The sequence below is a fragment of the Rattus norvegicus genome, chromosome 1 (assembly GCF_021556685.1).
Source record: "Rattus norvegicus strain SHRSP/BbbUtx chromosome 1, alternate assembly SHRSP_T2T, whole genome shotgun sequence".
Classification (NCBI taxonomy): domain Eukaryota; kingdom Metazoa; phylum Chordata; class Mammalia; order Rodentia; family Muridae; genus Rattus; species Rattus norvegicus.
Genome location: NC_141534.1, coordinates 169,061,008 through 169,082,022, shown reverse-complemented (window position 1 = coordinate 169,082,022; position 21,015 = coordinate 169,061,008). Strand labels below are relative to the sequence as shown.

Here is a 21,015-nt window from a genome sequence, read left to right as displayed (position 1 = left end):
ATAGTAACCAACTTGCTGTTTATTGGCGTCTTTGGCAGGAAGGCATTGCCTAGGCCTGTATCTAGCGGTTAACCAGGGTTTCCCTGTTTCAGTTTAAATTCTCAAGTCTTTTTTTTTTTCTTTTTTCTTTTTTTTTTTTTTATTAACTTGAGTATTTCTTATTTACATTTCGAGTATTATTCCCTTTCCTGGTATCCGGGCAAACATCCCCCTCCCACCTCCCCTTCCTTATGGGTGTTCCCCTCCCAACCCTCCCCCCATTGCCGCCCTCCCCCCACCAGTCTAGTTCACTGGGGGTTCAGTCTTAGCAGGTCCCAGGGCTTCCCCTTCCACTGGTGCTCTTACTAGGCTATTCATTGCTACCTATGAGGTCAGAGTCCAGGGTCAGTCCATGTATAGTCTTTAGGTAGTGGCTTAGTCCCTGGAAGCTCTGGTTGCTTGGCATTGTTGTACATATGGGGTCTCGAGCCCCTTCAAGCTCTTCCAGTTCTTTCTCTGATTCCTTCAATGGGGGTCCTATTCTCAGTTCAGTGGTTTGCTGCTGGCATTCGCCTCTGTATTTGCTGTATTCTGGCTGTGTCTCTCAGGAGCGATCTACATCCGGCTCCTGTCGGTCTGCACTTCTTTGCTTCATCCATCTTGTCTAACTGGGTGGCTGTATATGTATGGGCCACATGTGGGGCAGGCTCTAAATGGGTGTTCCTTCAGTCTCTGTTTTAATCTTTGCCTCTCTCTTCCCTGCCAAGGGTATTCTTGTTCCCCTTTTAAAGAAGGAGTGAAGCATTCACATTTTGATCATCCGTCTTGAGTTTCATTTGTTCTAGGCATCTAGGGTAATTCAAGCATTTGGGCTAATAGCCACTTATCAATGAGTGCATACCATGTATGTCTTTCTGTGATTGGGTTAGCTCACTCAGGATGATGTTTTCCAGTTCCAACCATTTGCCTTCGAATTTCATAAAGTCGTTGTTTTTGATAGCTGAGTAATATTCCATTGTGTAGATGTACCACATTTTCTGTATCCATTCCTCTGTTGAAGGGCATCTGGGTTCTTTCCAGCTTCTGGCTATTATAAATAAGGCTGCAATGAACATAGTGGAGCACGTGTCTTTTTTATATGTTGGGGCATCTTTTGGGTATATGCCCAAGAGAGGTATAGCTGGATCCTCAGGCAGTTCAATGTCCAATTTTCTGAGGAACCTCCAGACTGATTTCCAGAATGGTTGTACCAGTCTGCAATCCCACCAACAACGGAGGAGTGTTCCTCTTTCTCCACATCCTCGCCAGCATCTGCTGTCACCTGAGTTTTTGATCTTAGCCATTCTCACTGGTGTGAGGTGAAATCTCAGGGTTGTTTTGATTTGCATTTCCCTTATGACTAAAGATGTTGAACATTTCTTTAGGTGTTTCTCAGCCATTCGGCATTCCTCAGCTGTGAATTCTTTGTTTAGCTCTGAACCCCATTTTTTAATAGGGTTATTTGTTTCCCTGCGGTCTAACTTCTTGAGTTCTTTGTATATTTTGGATATAAGGCCTCTATCTGTTGTAGGATTGGTAAAGATCTTTTCCCAATCTGTTGGTTGCCGTTTTGTCCTAACCACAGTGTCCTTTGCCTTACAGAAGCTTTGCAGTTTTATGAGATCCCATTTGTCGATTCTTGATCTTAGAGCGTAAGCCATTGGTGTTTTGTTCAGGAAATTTTTTCCAGTGCCCATGTGTTCCAGATGCTTCCCTAGTTTTTCTTCTATTAGTTTGAGTGTGTCTGGTTTGATGTGGAGGTCCTTGATCCACTTGGACTTAAGCTTTGTACAGGGTGATAAGCATGGATCGATCTGCATTCTTCTACATGTTGACCTCCAGTTGAACCAGCACCATTTGCTGAAAATGCTATCTTTTTTCCATTGGATGGTTTTGGCTCCTTTGTCAAAAATCAAGTGACCATAGGTGTGTAGGTTCATTTCTGGGTCTTCAATTCTATTCCATTGGTCTATCTGTCTGTCTCTGTACCAATACCATGCAGTTTTTATCACTATTGCTCTGTAATACTGCTTGAGTTCAGGGATAGTGATTCCCCCTGAAGTCCTTTTATTGTTGAGGATAGCTTTAGCTATCCTGGGTTTTTTGTTATTCCAGATGAATTTGCAAATTGTTCTGTCTAACTCTTTGAAGAATTGGATTGGTATTTTGATGGGGATTGCATTGAATCTGTAGATTGCTTTTGATAAAATGGCCATTTTTACTATATTAATCCTGCCAATCCATGAGCATGGGAGATCTTTCCATCTTCTGAGGTCTTCTTCAATTTCCTTCTTCAGTGTCTTGAAGTTCTTATTGTACAGATCTTTTACTTGCTTTGTTAAAGTCACACCGAGGTACTTTATATTATTTGGGTCTATTATGAAGGGTGTCGTTTCCCTAATTTCTTTCTCGGCTTGTTTCTCTTTTGTATAGAGGAAGGCAACTGATTTATTTGAGTTAATTTTATACCCAGCCACTTTGCTGAAGTTGTTTATCAGCTTTAGTAGTTCTCTGGTGGAACTTTTGGGATCACTTAAATATACTATCATATCATCTGCAAATAGTGATATTTTGACTTCTTCTTTTCCGATCTGTATCCCCTTGACCTCCTTTTGTTGTCTGATTGCTCTGGCTAGAACTTCAAGAACTATATTGAATAAGTAGGGAGAGAGTGGGCAGCCTTGTCTAGTCCCTGATTTTAGTGGGATTGCTTCAAGTTTTTCTCCATTTAGTTTAATGTTAGCAACTGGTTTGCTGTATATGGCTTTTACTATGTTCAGGTATGGGCCTTCAATTCCTATTCTTTCCAGGACTTTTATCATGAAGGGGTGTTGAATTTTGTCAAATGCTTTCTCAGCGTCTAATGAAATGATCATGTGGTTTTGTTCTTTCAGTTTGTTTATATAATGGATCACGTTGATGGTTTTCCGTATATTAAACCATCCCTGCATGCCTGGGATGAAGCCTACTTGGTCATGGTGGATGATTGTTTTGATGTGCTCTTGGATTCGGTTTGCCAGAATTTTGTTGAGTATTTTTGCGTCGATATTCATAAGGGAAATTGGTCTGAAGTTCTCTTTCTTTGTTGTGTCTTTGTGTGGTTTAGGTATAAGAGTAATTGTGGCTTCGTAGAAGGTATTCGGTAGTGATCCATCTGTTTCAATTTTATGGAATAGTTTGGATAATATTGGTATGAGGTCTTCTATGAAGGTTTGATAGAATTCTGCACTAAACCCGTCTGGACCTGGGCTCTTTTTGGTTGGGAGACCTTTAATGACTGCTTCTATTTCCTTAGGAGTTATGGGGTTGTTTAACTGGTTTATCTGTTCCTGATTTAACTTCGGTACCTGGTATCTGTCTAGGAAATTGTCCATTTCCTGAAGATTTTCAAGTTTTGTTGAATATAGGTTTTTATAGTAAGATCTGATGATTTTTTGAATTTCCTCTGAATCTGTTGCTATGTCTCCCTTTTCATTTCTGATTTTGTTAATTTGGACGCACTCTCTGTGTCCTCTCGTTAGTCTGGCTAAGGGTTTATCTCGTTGATTTTCTCAAAGAACCAACTTTTGGTTCTGTTGATTCTTTCTATGGTCCTTTTTGTTTCTACTTGGTTGATTTCAGCTCTGAGTGATTATTTCCTGCCTTCTGCTTGTCCTGGGTGTATTTGCTTCTTTTTGTTCTAGAGGTTTTAGGTGTGCTGTCAAGCTGCTGACATATGCTCTTTCCTGTTTCTTTCTGCAGGCACACAGCGCTCTGAGTTTTTCTCTTAGCACAGCTTTCATTGTGTCCCATAAGTTTGGGTATGTTGTACCTTCATTTTCATTAAATTCTAAAAAGTTTTTAATTTCTTTATTTCTTCCTTGACCAGGTTATCATTGAGTAGAGCATTGTTCAATTTCCAAGTATATGTGGGCATTCTTCCCTTATTGTTATTGAAGACCAGTTTTAGGCCGTGGTGGTCCGATAGCACGCATGGGATTATTTCTATCTTTCTGTACCTGTTGAGGCCCGTTTTTTGACCAATTATATGGTCAATTTTGGAGAAAGTACCATGAGGAGCTGAGAAGAAGGTATATCCTTTTGCTTTAGGATAGAATGTTCTATAAATATCCGTTAAGTCCATTTGGCTCATGACTTCTCTTAGTCTGTCTACATCTCTGTTTAATTTCTGTTTCCATGATCTGTCCATTGATGAGAGTGGGGTGTTGAAATCTCCCATTATTATTGTGTGAGGTGCGATGTGTGTTTTGAGCTTTAGTAAGGTTTCTTTTACATATGTAGGTGCCCTTGTATTTGGGGCATAGATATTTAGGATTGAGAGTTCATCTTGGTGGATTTTTCCTTTGATGAATATGAAGCGTCCTTCCTTATCTTTTTTGATGACTTTTAGTTGAAAATTGATTTTATTTGATATTAGAATGGCTACTCCAGCTTGCTTCTTCTGACCATTTGCTTGGAAAGTTGTTTTCCAGCCTTTCACTCTGAGGTAGTGTCTGTCTTTGTCTCTGAGGTGTGTTTCCTGTAGGCAGCAGAATGCAGGGTCCTCGTTGCGTATCCGGCTTGTTAATCTATGTGTTTTTATTGGGGAGTTGAGGCCATTGATGTTGAGAGATATTAAGGAATAGTGATTATTGCTTCCCGTTATATTCATATTTGGATGTGAGGTTATGTTTGTGTGCTTTCATTCTCTTTGTTTTGTTGCCAAGACGATTAGTTTCTTGCTTCTTCTAGGGTATAGCTTGCCTCCTTATGTTGGGGTTTACCATTTATTATCCTTTGTAGTGCTGGATTTGTAGAAAGATATTGTGTAAATTTGGTTTTGTCATGGAATATCTTGGTTTCTCCATCTATGTTAATTGAGAGTTTTGCAGGATACAGTAACCTGGGCTGGCATTTGTGTTCTCTTAGGGTCTGCATGACATCAGTCCAGGATCTTCTGGCCTTCATAGTTTCTGGCGAGAAGTCTGATGTGATTCTGATAGGTCTGCCTTTATATGTTACTTGACCTTTTTCCCTTACTGCTTTTAATATTCTTTCTTTATTTTGTGCGTTTGGTGTTTTGACTATTATGTGACAGGAGGTGTTTCTTTTCTGGTCCAATCTATTTGGAGTTCTGTAGGCTTCTTGTATGCCTATGGGTATCCCTTTTTTTAGGTTAGGGAAGTTTTCTTCTATGATTTTGTTGAAGATATTTACTGGTCCTTTGAGCTGGGAGTCTTCACTCTCTTCTCTACCTATTATCCTTAGGTTTGATCTTCTCATTGAGTCCTGGATTTCCTGTATGTTTTGGACCAGTAGCTTTTTCCGCTTTACATTATCTTTGACAGTTGAGTCAATGATTTCTATGGAATCTTCTGCTCCTGAGATTCTCTCTTCCATCTCTTGTATTCTGTTGGTGAAGCTTGTATCTACAGCTCCTTGTCTCTTCTTTTGGTTTTCTATATCCAGGGTTGTTTCCATGTGTTCTTTCTTGATTGCTTCTATTTTAATTCCTTCAACTGTTTGATTGTGTTTTCCTGGAATTCTTTTAGGGATTTTTGCGATTCTTTCAGGGATTTTTTCGATTCCTCTCTGTATGCTTCTACTTGTTCTCTAAGGGAGTTCTTCATGTCTTTCTTGAAGTCCTCCAGCATCATGATCAAATATGATTTTGAAACTAGATCCTGCTTTTCTGGTGTGTTTGCATATTCCATGTTTGTTTTGGTGGGAGAATTGGGCTCCGATGATGCCATGTAGTCTTGGTTTCTGTTGCTTGGGTTCCTGTGCTTGCCTCTCGCCATCAGATTATCTCTAGTGTTACTTTGTTCTGCTATTTCTGACAGTGGCTAGACTGTCCTATAAGCCTGTGTGTCAGGAGTGCTGTAGACCTGTTTTCCTCTCTTTCAGTCAGTTATGGGGACAGAGTGTTCTGCTTTCGGGCGTGTAGTTTTTCCTCTCTACAGGTCTTCAGCTGTTCCTGTGGGCCTGTGTCTTGAGTTCACCAGGCAGCTTTCTTGCAGCAGAAAAGTTGGTCTTACCTGTGGTCCCGAGGCTCAAGTTCACTCGTGGGGTGCTGCCCATGGGCTCTCTGCAGCGGCAGCAACCAGGAAGATATGCGCCGCCCCTTCCGGGAGCTTCAGTGCACCAGGGTTCCAGATGGCCTTTGGTGTTTCCCTCTGGCGTCCGAGATGTGTGTGCAGAGAGCAGTCTCTTCTGGTTCCCCAGGCTTGTCTGCCTCTCTGAAGGTTTAGCTCTCCCTCCCATGGGATTTGGGTGCAGAGAACTGTTTATCCGGTCTGTTTCCTTCAGGGTCCGGTGGTGTCTCAGGCAGGGGTCCTGCCGCTCCTGGGCCCTCCCCCACGGGAGCCCAGAGGCCTTATACAGTTTCCTCTTGGGCCAGGGATGTGGGCAGGGGTGGGCAGTGTTGGTGGTCTCTTCTGCTCTGCAGCCTCAGGAGTGCCCACCTGAGCAGGCGGTGAGGCCTCTTTCCCAAGGGGTCTGGGAGCAGAGAGCTGCTGCGGGCCGGGATCCGCGGGGGTCTAAATTCTCAAGTCTTAAAGTCTTTGATTCATTTTGAGTTTCTCAGATTCAAAGTGAAATGTAGGGCTGCCTTCCATCTCTAAAACTGGAATCTGCAGTTTTGCTAGCCCCTCTTGTTAGGCAGCTGTCTTTTCTCTGAGGTTTTGGCACCTTCATATGGCAGGCCCAACACATTTAATTTGTGTGTTATGCTTGGTGGGTGGGTGTGTGTGTGTGTGTGCGCGCGCAAGCTCGCGAACTACTCAGATGTCACCTTGCAGGATAACAGCCCTAGCAGTGGCTGTATTTCTACTAGATGTCTCTGAGAATGCTAAAGCAGTCTGCTGCTGTTGTTGGGGAGTGAAGTGCAGATGATAAATGTTTCCAGAACCTATATGGAGACTCATGACTATCTTTAACTCCAGCTAATGCCCTCTTCAGGCCTCTGTGGACTTATTGCACATACATAGTGCATAGACAGACAAACAGACATAATACTCATATACATAAAATAATTTTAAATGCATTTTGTAGCAAAATTTGCTCAAGTTAGAGAATGTTTTCTTAGCCATCACAGTTAATGACCCTAATTAGGCTAAGGAAATGTGTTTAAAGTAGCATCAGTTTGTTATCTAAGTATTACAGGCATCACACACAGTACACAGAATGAGCAAGTACACCTTACACTTGTACTATGAGATGAACAAGTTGGAAGAAGTGAGCTCACCAACTTGTATGAGTGGTTTTTATGTTAATATATTTTGCACCACAGTTAATGATGGCCTCTCAAGTTTTATTGCCAAACTTTAAATCTTTGGTTTTTGTCCGTTCTTAGTTGTGAAGCACTGGAGCCTGACGTGGACATTATGTGAAGCCCTATGGGGCCACCTGAAGGAGCTTGACAGCCAGCTGGATGAGCCCAGTGAATACATTCAGACTCTGGAGCGGAGAAGAGCTTTTTCCCGCTGGCTGTCCCACACTGCTGCACCTCAGATAGAAGAGGAAGTCTCCTTAACCCGCAGAGACAGTCCCATAGAGGCTGTCTTCAGCTACCTCACGGGCAGTAGAATTAGTGAGGCCTGTTGTCTGGCACAGCAGTCAGGTAGGAATGAGATTCTCTCTACCACTACCTACTTCCCCCCTGCTATCCCTGCCCCTCATTTGTCATTTGCCTTACAAATATATCCAAGTAAGATTGCTGGTTCCTCTAGAGACCATGTTTTGTTTTCCTAAACAATTCTCTTGAACCTTAAATACTGTTTATTTGATTAAAATTGTGTTGATCTTATTATATACACTTGTAGAAAAAAAATCACAAGATGCAGGTAAGTAGAAAGCAATAGGACAAAATCAGCCAAATTTTTTTTTTCTTTTTTCTTTTTTTCGGAGCTGGGGACCGAACCCAGGGCCTTCCGCTTGCTAGGCAAGCGCTCTACCACTGAGCTAAATCCCCAACCCCAATCACCCAAATTCTAAGAGTCACGTCAACATTTAAATGTGTGTTCCTTGTAATGCATAGAGTATGCACAAATGTATGCATATAGGGCAACATATACATGCAAATGGTTCAAAGTTGCTGTCCAGGCTGTCTTCATAGTATAGTGGTAAATATCCTTGCCTGTCAAAGATAGCTCCCTGGGGGGTTGGGGATTTAGCTCAGTGGTAGAGCGCAAGCGCAAGGCCCTGGGTTCGGTCCCCAGCTCTGGAAAAAAAAAAAAAAAGAAAGAAAGATAGCTCCCTGAAGAAAAAAAAAAAGCTGGGCCAGGACAGAAACAGTCTTGAGAAACAGACTGAGATCCACCTGCTTCTACCTCCCAAATGCTGGAATTAAAGGTGTATGCCACCATTGTCCAGTTCTTAGCAGTTTTTTAATATATAGCATGGGCACATTCCTTTGACCATTGCTGAGCTGGGGCTTTCCCGAGGCCTGGAAGAAGATGGTAATAGCCTGTGTTTCATTAGGTCCTCATCAGAAAACCTGTGTTTCTCTTACAGGTGATCATCGCCTTGCCCTTCTTCTGTCTCAGCTGGTGGGAAGCCAGTCAGTCCGGGAGCTGCTCACCATGCAGTTGGCTGATTGGCATCAGCTCCAGGCTGACTCCTTCATCCACGATGAGCGGTTGCGCATATTTGCCCTGTTAGCTGGAAAACCGGTAATGTCATACTGATTTTCTTGTCAAATTTACACTGTTAATATAGCTGACCGTTTGGCCTTATTTCTAGGTAGAAATATTTTCAACTTTACATGTCAGATAGCTGAAGATATGGTTCAGTGGGTTAAGAGCACTGACTATTCTTCCAGAGGTCCTGAGTTCAGTTCCCAGCAACCACATGGTGGCTCACAACCATCTGTAATGAGATCTGATGCCCTCTTCTGGTGTGTCTGAGGGCAGCGAGTGTACTCACATACATACATCTTTTTTTAAAAAGTCAGATAGCCGGGCATGGTGACATACGCCTTTAGTCCTAGCACTTGGAAGATAGATTCAGGTGGATCTCTGAGATCTAGACCAAACTCAAGACAAACCTAATTTAGATCTAGAGAGGTCCAGGATAGCCAGGACTACTTAGAAGACCACGCTTCGGGGCTGGGGATTTAGCTCAGTGATAGAGCGCTTACCTAAGAAGCGCAAGGCCCTGGGTTCGGTCCCCAGCTCCGAAAAAAAGAACCAAAAAAAAAAAAAAAGAAAAAAAGAAGACCACGCTTCAAAAAACAATTTTTAGAAAAAAAAAATTTACATTTTTTTTTTCTTTTTTTCCGGAGCTGGGGACCGAACCCAGGGCCTTGCGCTTGCTAGGCAAGTGCTCTACCGCTGGGCTAAATCCCCAACCCCAAAATTTACATATTTTTTGTTGTTTTGCACACTTGCTCTCAAGCATGTGTACACACTATGGCACAGGTGTGAAGAACAAAGGATGACTTGGCAGAGTTGATTCTCTCCTGCTAAGTAGGTCTTGGGAGTCAAACAGGTCCTCAGGCTTTACCCAGTTAGCCATCTCACTGGCCTAAAAATACTTTATTAATTAATAAAAACTTTAAATAAAATTGGGGCTGGCAAAATGGCATAGCAAGTAAAGAAAATCACTTGCTGTCAAGCCTGAAACCTGACAGTCCCTGTAACCAACTCTAAAAACATCTGAACTTCACACACCATGACGTGCATTTGCTCACATACAAAACTATTCTATATCACAGTAATATTTGCATAGTGAACAATAAATGATTATGTCTTCTCAGACACTTTTAAATGTTGATATGTAAGTTCATATTTGCAAATGCAAATGTTTATATACAAGCAAAATCAGTTATAGAGGATGATTTTGCAATTTTCTTCAATTTACTGTATATAGATAGTTTTCCACTGTATTGCTCCTTTTAATAGCCATGGCTCTTTGTTTTTCCAATAATGGAGTAATTATTTTAATCCAGTTTTTACTGTTTACTTTTTGATTCTCGTGTCTGTGTGTCTTTCTCATATCAATTATGGCAAGAAAATGGGGTGGGAGATTTCACATCCAAGCCATAACATCAACAATGGACATGGTGGCGTACTCCTTTATCCCAGAAGAGTCAAGAGGATATCTTAGTTCAAGACCAACCTGTTACACATAATGAGGCCCTGTCTCAAAAACTAAACAAAAAACTAAAATAAGTGAACAGGTTGTAGACAGACAGTAGCAACCACAGCAACACAAAGATGACTTGGTAATGCTCTTGTCTTATGCAGGTGTGGCAGCTCTCAGAACAGAAACAAATCAATGTATGCTCCCAGCTAGATTGGAAACGAACACTTGCTATCCATCTTTGGTATTTGCTTCCACCAACTGCCTCCATTTCCAGGGCTCTCAGCATGTATGAAGAAGCATTTCAGGTATGTGTGTATTCAGAAGAGCCAGGTGAGAATCCTGGTAGGCGTTTTTTGTCTTTCCAGAGAAGTCCTGCAAGCTGGGTATGGTGAGCACAACTTTAATCCCAGCCTGGGGAGACATCATAGGGAAAAACATCAAATAATACAATACTTATTGCTGACTGCCCTCTTTCAAATAAAATAAAATTGAAACAGACCCAGCAAATTCAAAACTTTATCCTTTAACCTTGCTTGTCTCTAGACAGGGCTCCTCCTCAACTTCAACTTCTACCATTTACTTTCTTTTCAGGGGAGGTGGGGTGGTTTGTTTGGTTTTTTGTTTTTTTTTTTTCCTTTGTGGGGAGTGTTTGAGACAGGGTTTCTGTGTATGTGTAGACCTGGGCTGTCCTGGAATTCACTCTGTAAACCAGACTGGCTTTGAACTCGGAAATCTACCTGCCCTTCCTGCCTCTGCCTCCCAAGTTCTGGGATTAAAGGGCAGCACCACCAGTCTACCCACCACTGCTTTTATTCTATTTAAAGAAATAATGAATTTTCTTACTATTTTTTCTGCTTCTACATGAAGCGATTTTTCATTCCTAAGACTAGCTTATTCCTTTGGGAATTGCTTAAGTCTGACATCGGGTTTAATTTGACCCTTAAAACATTTAAGCTGAAATTCTTCAATGTCATATCTCATATCCCTTGTCATTATTGAAGTTAAAAAGTTGTTTTGAGCTAGGCATGGTGCACCCCTTTACTTCCAGTGCTTGCAGGCAGGTAGATCTCTGTGAGTTCTAAGCTGGCCTGGTCTAATAGCAGGACACCCAGGACTACAAAGAACAGCTGTTTTCAACCTGTGGGTCCTGACACCTTGGAGGCCAAACAACCCTTTCATACACAGATGCTTACATTACAGTTCATAACAGTAGCAAAATAGCAGTTATGAAATGGAAATGATTCATGGTTGGGTTCACCACAACATGAGGAACTGTACTAAAGGGTTTCAGCACTAGGAAGGTGAGAACCACTGACATCGGGAGAGACCTTGTCTATACAGGTGTCTTAATGATTGAGGCAAGATACTACTGATGGAAAAGAATTGGTAAAATGCTTGTTAAAATTCTTTTTCAGAATACTTGTGAGGGTGATAAATATGCCTGTCCCCCTCTTCCTTCTTACCTGGAGGGCAGTGGCTGTGTGGTAGAGGAAGAAAAAGACCCCCAGAGACCACTTCAAGACGTTTGCTTTCATCTTCTAAAGCTCTACAGTGACAGGTAAACTAGGATGGCAGTCGCTTCAGAACGTCATTGAGGTAGATAAGGATGCCGTGGGATAGGCATTAGCACAGCCAACGCTCAACACCGTGCACACATGTGTCTCTGCAGAAACTTCTAATGTGGTTGAGGGATTAATCCTCAATCCTCAATTTTTAGGGAAGGATTGTTACTATGACTTAATATTGTTTCAGGAATTTACATAATTGAAATCATGAGTATTCTTTCTTGCCTGTCTTCTTTTCACTCAGCATAATTTATCTGTTAATGGTAATTATTTCGGCACTGCAGACCTTTGCATAATTGGCATACTGCCTTGCTGGTGGGTGTTAGATACTGCTGGATTGGCTGTTAGGGATAAAGCTGCTGTGGATGTTTACAGAACTGGCCACATTAAGCCAGGTCTTTGTCACAGCTACTTGGGAGACTGAGGTGAGGGTGGTTCACAGAAACCCAGAAGTTCCAGTCCCCAGGCAGTGTGAGGGAATGCTTGCTATTTCACATTCTCACTGTCAGAATTTGGCATGGTATGTAGTGGTACTCTCTGTATGTTGTATATATTCTGTATTTTTCTTTATTTTGGTAGTTTGAGATTGGGTTTCTAAATAGACTGCCTAGAATTCACTTTCCCATGAGTTAGGATTGTATTAATATGCCTCCATGAAATTAGTTCTTAAGAAAGAGATTGGGCCGGGTGGTGGCTCATATTTTTAATCCCAGCACTCAAGAGGCAAGGCAGGTGGATCTGTGAGTTCAAGGCCAGGCTGGTCTACAGATTGAGTTCCAGGACAGCCAGGGCTCTGTTATACAGAGAAACCCTGTCTCAAATAAACCAAATAAAACCAAAATTGGGGGGTGGGGGGTGGAGAATGGCTTATCTAACAGTAGTAAGTTAACTCATGAAGTTGTGTCTAAAGTTGTGTTGATGCTTCTTTACTTAGACATAACTAGGATTTTGGTTTTCTTTCGTCTGTTCAAGGCTAACAGGTCACAACTTATTTCTGTTCTTCAAGATGCTTCCTTTAAACACAGACAGAGTGCTATAAAATAGAATTATTTAAAATTGTGCAATCTGGTTTTTGTTAACATGTTTATTCAAATCTTTTTGTGTGTGTGTGTGTGTGTGTGTATGTGCGTGTATGTGTGTGTGGTTTGTTTGTTTTGAGACAGGGTCTCTTTAGCCCTAGCTGTCCTGAACTCACTTGTAGGCCAGGCTGACCTTGCTCTGCCCTCTACTTGTGAATGCTATGACTAAAGGTGATTACTCTATTTTATGTATGTGGCTGTTTTGGCTACATGTATAAATAGAACATTCAAGTGCCTGGTGCCATTGACGGTCAGGAGAGGGTGGCAGATTACAAAAACTAGAGCTGTGGATGGTTGTGGGCCACCAGCTGGGTGTTGGGAACTGAATTCGGGTTCATTGCAAAAGCAGTAAGTGTTCTTAAGCACTAAGCTATCTCCTGCCCCCTTAGCTTTTTTTTTCCTTAGTGCTTTCTGTGTTGTGATATATTTTTATATATTCTGGTTTTTTATATATATATATATATATTTATGTATATATATATATATATGAAATTATAACAAATTGTAGTTTTTTATTTTTTGTTTTCCTGAGACAGGGTTTCTCTTTGTAGCCTTGACTGTCCTAGAACTCACTCTGTAGACCGTCCTGGCCTTGAACTCACAAAGATCCTCCTGCCTCTGCCTCCTGAGTGCAGGGATTAAAGACCTGCACCATGACTTCTCCCCTCCCCATCCCCCGCCCCCAGCTATATTTGTTTTCTTTCTTTTTTTTTTTCTTTTTTTCTTTCCGGAGCTGGGGACCGAACCCAGGGCCTTGCGCTTGCTAGGCAAGTGCTCTACCACTGAGCCAAATCCCCAACCCCTATTTTTTTTTTTCTTAACAAGTAAGAAAGGTTTTTGTTTCAGTTCATTTGATGTTTGTGCATCTATGAGTTAGAGGACACCTTAAGAGAGTCTTTCCACTCTGTGGATCCTGGCATTGAATTAAAGTTGGCAGACTTAGAAATAATAAGAGTAATAATCCGGAACCATCTTGCCAGTCCAGAAGTTTTTCTTTTTGGTTTTTTGAGACATGGTTTCTCCATGTAACAGCCCTGTCTGTTTTGGAACTAGTTCTGTAGACCAAGCTGACCCTCAAACCCACTGAGATCTGCTTCCTTCTGACTCTCAAGTCCCGGGATTAAATCCATGCATTACCCCTACTCAGCAGTTTCACTCTAAGTTAGAAGTGTTGAGCCCAGTGGTGGTAGTGGTGTGCGCCTTTAAACTCCAGTATTTGGGAGTCAGAGGCAGGCAGAGCTCAGTGAGTTGGAGGACAGTCAGGGATATATGGAGAAACTGTTTTGAAAAACCAAAAGAAAATAAAGTAGCAGATACTATAATAATAAAGGATAGAAGAATGGAAACTGGAATAGCAAAGGGCATAGAGCAAACCAGGTCCAACAAGCCTGTGAGATGACACTCTTTTGGGGGTTGGGGGGATCTGGTATCTTTGTGTAAGGGCTACTGATAAGACTCTAATACTTTGCCTCCTGAGACACAGAACAGTTAACCCGTTCAGTACAGGTGACCTGCCAGCTGACGGAATACTGTCTTCTCCTCAGACATTATGGTCTCAATCAGCTCTTGGAACCCCGAAGCATAACTGCAGATCCTTTGGACTACCGCCTAAGCTGGCACCTTTGGGAAGTGCTCCGTGCTCTTAACTATACACATCTCTCAGAACAGTGTGAGGGCGTGCTACAGGCCAGTTATGCTGGCCAGCTGGAAAGTGAAGGACTCTGGGAGTGGGCCATCTTTGTCTTTCTGCACATTGACAACTCAGGGTGAGTGAAAAGTCATTGAACCCACTGGGACTATCCAGAACCCCAGGGCAGTACCTAAGGATTCCTTTTCAGGTCCAGTTCAGTAAGCTTCTGTGGGTCTTGATCCCTTTGGGAGTCAAAGGACCCTTTCACAAGGGTCACCTAAGACTATCAGAAAACAGATATTTATGATTCATAATAGTAGCAAAATTACAGTTAAGAAGCAACAAAAATAATTTTATGGTTGGGGGGGTTCATAACAACGTGATGAACTGTGTTAAAGGTTGCAGCCTTAGGAAGGTTGAGAACCACTGGCTTAGAAATCTACAGCTATTTCTATTTGTGAGAAATCTGCAAGGGCCTGGAGAGATGGCTCATCAGTTAAGAGCACTTGCTCCTTTTCCATGGGATTGAGTTCAATTCTCAGCACCTGTGTTGGGTCACTCTCAACTGCCTGTGTTGACTCCACCTCTGAAGATCCAATGCTCTGACCTCCAAAGGAACCTATATTCATGTGCATATACATACCAACACACACATTTACACATAATTAGAAACAATATTTGAGATTATCATAACTAACTTTAAGTTTGAAGTGGTCCTCTAAAGATGAGATTGCCCATTTGAGTGACTGCCCAGGGGACCATCTGAACTGTCCATCACAGCCTTCTCCAGACCAGGGAAGATGCTTATTTCAGTTTCTGTCTTCCCCACAGCATGCGTGAGAAGGCTGTTCGAGAACTGCTGACCCGGCACTGCCAACTCTCAGAGACCCCTGAGTCTTGGGCTAAGGAGACTTTCCTTACTCAGAAGCTTTGTGTGCCTGCTGAGTGGATTCATGAGGCCAAAGCAGTTCGTGCACACATGGAATCCAATAAGCACTTGGAGGCCCTCTATTTATTTAAAGCTGGTCACTGGAACCGCTGCCACAAACTAGTCGTTCGGCACCTAGCTTCTGGTGAGTGCAAAGGCCTACCTCTCCTGGAACTACCCCATATTTTCTAACCTATGAACCCTTGTGGTAATTCAAGCAGAAATAGTGTTCAGTTCAGGACATGGCATGCTTAGTTTGATGTTCTACCAAAACACAGCGAAGAGGCTTGTTCTGAGCAAGGGTCTGTGAAGTAGGGAAAGATAGCACTGTCGTAGTTACTGCCTGCCACAAGCATTCTTACTGTTCACTGAGCTCTGCTCACTGTGGAAATGTTAACCAAGAACACCGGAAATAGCTGTTGAGCGGCCTAAAGCCGGGAGTTCCTCACCTGTGCCTTCCTTCTCGACTTTCACATCTGCCTTGAAATTTTGAGAAACAACATTCTTTGTCCTTCCTGCCTGCCTTAGATTTATGTCTGGTCTTCTACACTGCTGTGAATCACACCCTTGTAACTGAAGTCAATGTTTTATTTCTTCAGATGCCATTATTAATGAGAACTATGACTACCTGAAAGGTTTCTTAGAAGATCTGGCACCTCCAGAGCGCAGCAGCCTAATTCAGGACTGGGAAACATCTGGGCTTGTTTACTTGGATTACATTCGAGTAATTGAAATGCTCCACCGTATTCAGCAGGTACCTAAAATTCCTTAAACCACTGTCTGGTTTTTCTTTTCATTGGCACTTAAAAGCAGACACTTCAAAAGGCCATACTTTAACCCCAGCACTTGAGAGGCAAAGGCAAGCATACATCTGTGAGTTCCAGGACAGCCAGACTATGTAGAGAGACCTTAAAAGCCATACTGTACAAAACTAAAGAAAAGAAAGAAACATGGTGGCACACATAAAATCCTAGGATTGGGGAAATAGAAGGATCAGGAGTTTGAGGCCAGTCTAGGCTGTGTGACACTTTTTATCAGAAAATTAAATTCATTGAAGATGGGCTTTTGGAGTTATTTGTTTTAACCTTACCCTATAACCTAAGCCAGCCAGGACTCACTGTACGTACTGAGGTTTATAGTATAGTATACCTTTTTAGTATGGTAGACTTTTGGGAGTAGCAGGGTTGTATGCACCATAGCACAGATGTGCGGGTTCTAAGACAAGTTGTGGAAGTGAGTTTCTCTTTGGGAGTCAGCCGGCTTGGCAACGAGCACCGTTAGCAGCTAAACCATCTCAATAGCTAGCTCTGCTGCTTTCCCCCTCAGAAGTGTGAGTTACTCTCTCTTCCCAAAACAGGGTACACTGCCAAACCATGCCGTGACCTTTTCTGTTGAGTATAGAAGTTCAGAGCTCAAAAGTCTCAGGTCAGACTATTAGGTTTCCCACACTGACTAAGTAATGAAAGTTGATTAAGCCTTCTCATTCTTTCCCAGGAGGAGTGGAGTGAAAGCTAGAGTAGCCTGTGCATAGATATAGCATGTATCTAACAGGGTCTTCATGAAGGTTAAACAAAATAGGCACAAGACTACCTTACCTTTACTAAAATCTTGATAACAGTTCCTGTTTTTATCCATTTCTGATTAATAGCCCTAAGCCAGGTACATAGTGGCATATTTTAGTAGTCACTGAAGAAACATTTCTAGTTGAAATCAGTTCATTTATGCAGTATAGTCATTAAGAACCCAAAATATGCTGAGGACTGTGGATTTGGGAGCTACTGGGGTAAACAGCACGTTTTTTCCTTACTGATTCAGTGGGGAAGACTGAGTAAGCCAGCCATACTACAGAGTAAAGGAAAAGATTGCCATGGGTTGTTGATTATATGCCACTCAGAGTGTAGCTCGGTATTCATAATCATAACCGAATGAAACGCACCCCTCACTTAAAATCCAGTCTGGAGCTGGAGAGATGGCTCAGTGGTTAAAATCACTTGCTGCCCTTGCAGAGGTTCAAGTCTTAGTACCCCCATGGTGGCTCACAGACATTAGCCAGTTCCAGGAGATCCAGTGCCCTCTTCTGCCCTCATACATGCTGATAAACATCATGCACAAAATATTATCTTTAACTTTCCCCTTCTGTTTCGCTGTTTTCCTCTTTACCGCATGTGTTGCACCTTACAGGGCTTAGCTGTTTCTTTTACAAACTTGACGTGTTTTTAGAAAGGTCTCAGCTGACAAATGGCCTACTTAAGGAAGTTTCCCCTACTTTGAAACAGACATCTGGTTTCTTTATTTCCGCAGCTTACAATTCTTTGAGGTTTTCTTGTCTGTAAAATTCAAGCAAAGATAGCAGAGGGTAAGAGTAGTTTGTGTTTAGGGATAAATTAGTGAATTCTGCAAGCCCTCTTCAAAGTGAGTTCTAGCCACTTGTAACCAAGCATGGTGACCTGAGTTCAGTCTCCAAAACTCACATAGTGAAAGGAGACATCCTTTGACCTGGTGACAGGAGAAAAGTAAATCTGGTTTGTTTTTAATGTCTCTGACAAGGTGTGGTGCTACATGCCTATAATATGCCATGATGAAACAAGAGGGTAATGGCAACTTTGGGACCAGCCTGGAATATACAAGTTCTAGGCCAGTTGGGGCTACATATCAAGACCGGATCTCAAAAAAACAAATGATTGGGCTGGAGAGATGGGTCAGTGGTTAAGCCACTGACTGCTCTTCCAGAGAGGTCTGAGTTCAAATCCCAGCAACCACATGGTGGCTCACAACCATCTGTAATGAGATATGATGCCCTCTTCTGGTGTGTCCGAAGACAGATACGGTGTACTTATATATAATAAATAAATCTTTAAAAAAAAAAAAAAAAAACAACCCAACACCATGATTATAGAGAGTAACACAGTAGTGTGGCCAAGCTCCTAAGGTGTTTAAGGTGAGAAGTAATGGTGGTCCAAGCTTCAACAAGGAGTGTGGCACAGGAACGGAAGTTTGGTGTTGGGCTAGAACTGAGGACTTAGAAATCAATACATTGACTATAGTTGGAACCGTAGGGATGGATCAGGAGAGTGTATAAATGAGTAGGTCCTGCACTGTTTTAGAAATGGCTGTGACTTTAGAATAAGGAGTTGTAAATTAAATGCTGGTTTAAGTGTCACCTCTTACTACATGTGTGTTGCTGACTGTCATACTATGTGTCTGAATCAGATGTATCCTATGTTTTTTGGTGTTGTGTAAAAATTATGTGACTTGTGAATCATATCTCAGGACCTGTCCAGCCCAAGGCTCTGTGTTCACTCCCTCATGTTCACTGTTAGTACCTTGCCTTAGCAACTAGGTGGTATGGTGTTAGCGTGGGCACTGCCACCAGCTCTTGGGTTTTCTCCCCTCCTATCATTGTCCTTAGGATTGTGTGTAATCTGTGAGTGGGATTGAGGTATACATGGGGCTTTTTGTTTTGGTGGTGGTAGTGTTTTGGTTTTGTTATTTGAGACAGGGTTTCTGTTTATAGCCCTGGCTGTCTTGAAACTCATTCCGTAGACCATGCATTGAAGTGCTGAGATGGAGGCATGTGAGGTAGAGGTTTGTTTTGTCCTTACTGGTTTCTGTTTTCCTGTAGGTGGATTGCTCAGGCTATGAACTAGAGCACTTACATACCAAAGTGACTTCACTGTGTAACCGGATAGAGCAGATTCCGTGCTACAATGCCAAGGATCGCCTGGCTCAGTCAGGTAAACATGTGGGCTCTGCTTGCTCATGGCCGTTACCCTGACACCAGTGCCTTGTTCTCAGTACTCACTCTGGTATTTCTCTCTAGATATGGCCAAGCGGGTAGCCAACTTACTGCGGGTAGTTCTGAGCCTTCAGCACACTCCTGACGCCACCTCCAACTCCACTCCGGACCCTCAGCGAGTCCCTTTGCGTCTTTTGGCTCCCCACATTGGCAGGCTCCCTATGCCTGAGGACTATGCCTTGGAGGAACTGCGAGGCCTTACCCAGTCCTACCTTCGAGAACTGACTGTTGGGAGCCAATGAGCCTGGCTCCTGCCCATCCGCACTCGCCACCACAGTCTCCCACATTGTTTTAATTGACACTCTGCCAATCTCTGGGAGTCCTCCGCTCCTCTTCGCTGCCCTTCGCAGCATCCTCTAGTTATTCAGGGGTTTTCATAATACTGAGCATATCCTACCATAGCTCATAAGGGCTTCTGGAACAGCAACAACAAAAAACACAGGTCTCCATTGATCAACCTCAAGACCATTCAGTTTTTTTCTTTTGAAAAATGGTCAATAAAACCTCTTTGGCAGAACCTCCCAAAACCCAGGGAATTCTTTTCCACACCCAGAGTTCTGACTCTCACCCCAGATATATGACTGACTGACCTTCCCTTACTACAGATTTGTCTCTCAAGTAGATTTCTCAGTTAACAGTGTGTTTGGGAATCAAGAGAGTTGGACCTTGTTCTTTGACATATTTAAGAAAGAAGGGCTGTCTACCATGGAGGCGGAGATCTTCAAGGCTTTTACTCATGCCTTGTATATCCTTTGGACACCATGCTATCATGTGCAGTGGCCCCAAGCTACAGAGAACAACTCTTGAGAAGCCCCAGAACTGCTCTGACCCTTGATCATCAGTCATTTTCCTCGATTTGCCAGAGGAGTTTAGATGAAGAATGTCAAGGGTGTTCCTCCCTGCCCTCCCATCTAGCCAAGAACATTTCTCAGAAGGTAAAGCTGTCACTGCGACAGGTCTGGCTGGGCCCAGGGGCAGATAGGGAAGGCCTTCACCACATTGCTGCTGGCTATGGGAAGTCCCAGGCACTAGCCTGAAAGAGCGGATATTTGGGGCTGTCACAGACAATATGGCCACCCCTGGGTCTTTATGCATGAAGATTATGTAAAGGTTTTTATTAAAAAATATATATATAAATGATCTAGATTATTTTCCTCTTTCTGAAGTACTTTCTTAAAAAAAAAAATAAAATGAAATGTTTATAGTATTCCTGGTGGTTTTGTCTTTGTGTTTTGGGAACTCTGGAATCTTTAAGAAACAGATCCTGGGCTGGGGATTTAGCTCAGTGGTAGAGCGCTTACCTAGGAAGCGCAAGGCCCTGGGTTCGGTCCCCAGCTCCGAAAAAAAGAACCAAAAAAAAAGAAAGAAACAGATCCTAAGTTAAGAGAACAAGGGGGCTGAGGAGTGAGTTCAGCATATCAGAGCACTAACCACACAAGCCTGACACCCCAAGTTCACTTCTCAGAATCTTCATAAAAAGGCAAGCTGTTAGCACACCCCTGTAATCCCAGAGCGCTGTATGTGTCTGGCAGCACTCTCCAAGGACTTTTTACATGTATACAGTGTATTTGTCATACCTATCACTCCCACTCTCAATTCTCAGCATTATGGTTGTTTTTGTTTTGTCTGTCTGAGTTTATTACTATTTTACGTGTGTTGTGGTTTGCTTGTATGTATATCTGTTCACCACATATGTGCCTAGTGCCTGTGGAAGCCAGAGGGCATCAGATCTCAAGAACTGGAATTAGGAACAGTTACGAGCCACTTTAAGGGTGCCGAGAATCAAACCTGGGTCCTCTTGGAGGAGCAGCCAGTGTTCTTAGCCACTAACCCATCTTCCAGCCCCATTGTGTCAGAACTCTTGTTAGGGGATGGAGACAAGCGACACCCTGGAAACTGACCTGCCATCTCGCCTGGGGAAGGCAGCATGTCAT

The 21,015-nt window shown here is 42.7% G+C and overlaps 1 protein-coding gene across 1 annotated transcript in view; it reads left to right on the top strand.

Moving 5' to 3' along the window:
• Nup98 (nucleoporin 98 and 96 precursor) overlaps positions 1-20,288 on the top strand; it is a 96,877-nt gene extending 76,589 nt beyond the window's left edge. Inside the window, 9 exon segments of the mRNA NM_031074.3 lie at positions 7,352-7,618; positions 8,512-8,669; positions 10,245-10,388; positions 11,499-11,641; positions 14,272-14,493; positions 15,189-15,430; positions 15,885-16,039; positions 18,908-19,019; positions 19,106-20,288. Coding sequence (NP_112336.2) covers positions 7,352-7,618; positions 8,512-8,669; positions 10,245-10,388; positions 11,499-11,641; positions 14,272-14,493; positions 15,189-15,430; positions 15,885-16,039; positions 18,908-19,019; positions 19,106-19,323 — 1,661 coding nt within the window. The 3' untranslated portion in view covers positions 19,324-20,288.
• The last annotated feature ends 727 nt before the right edge of the window (positions 20,289-21,015 follow it).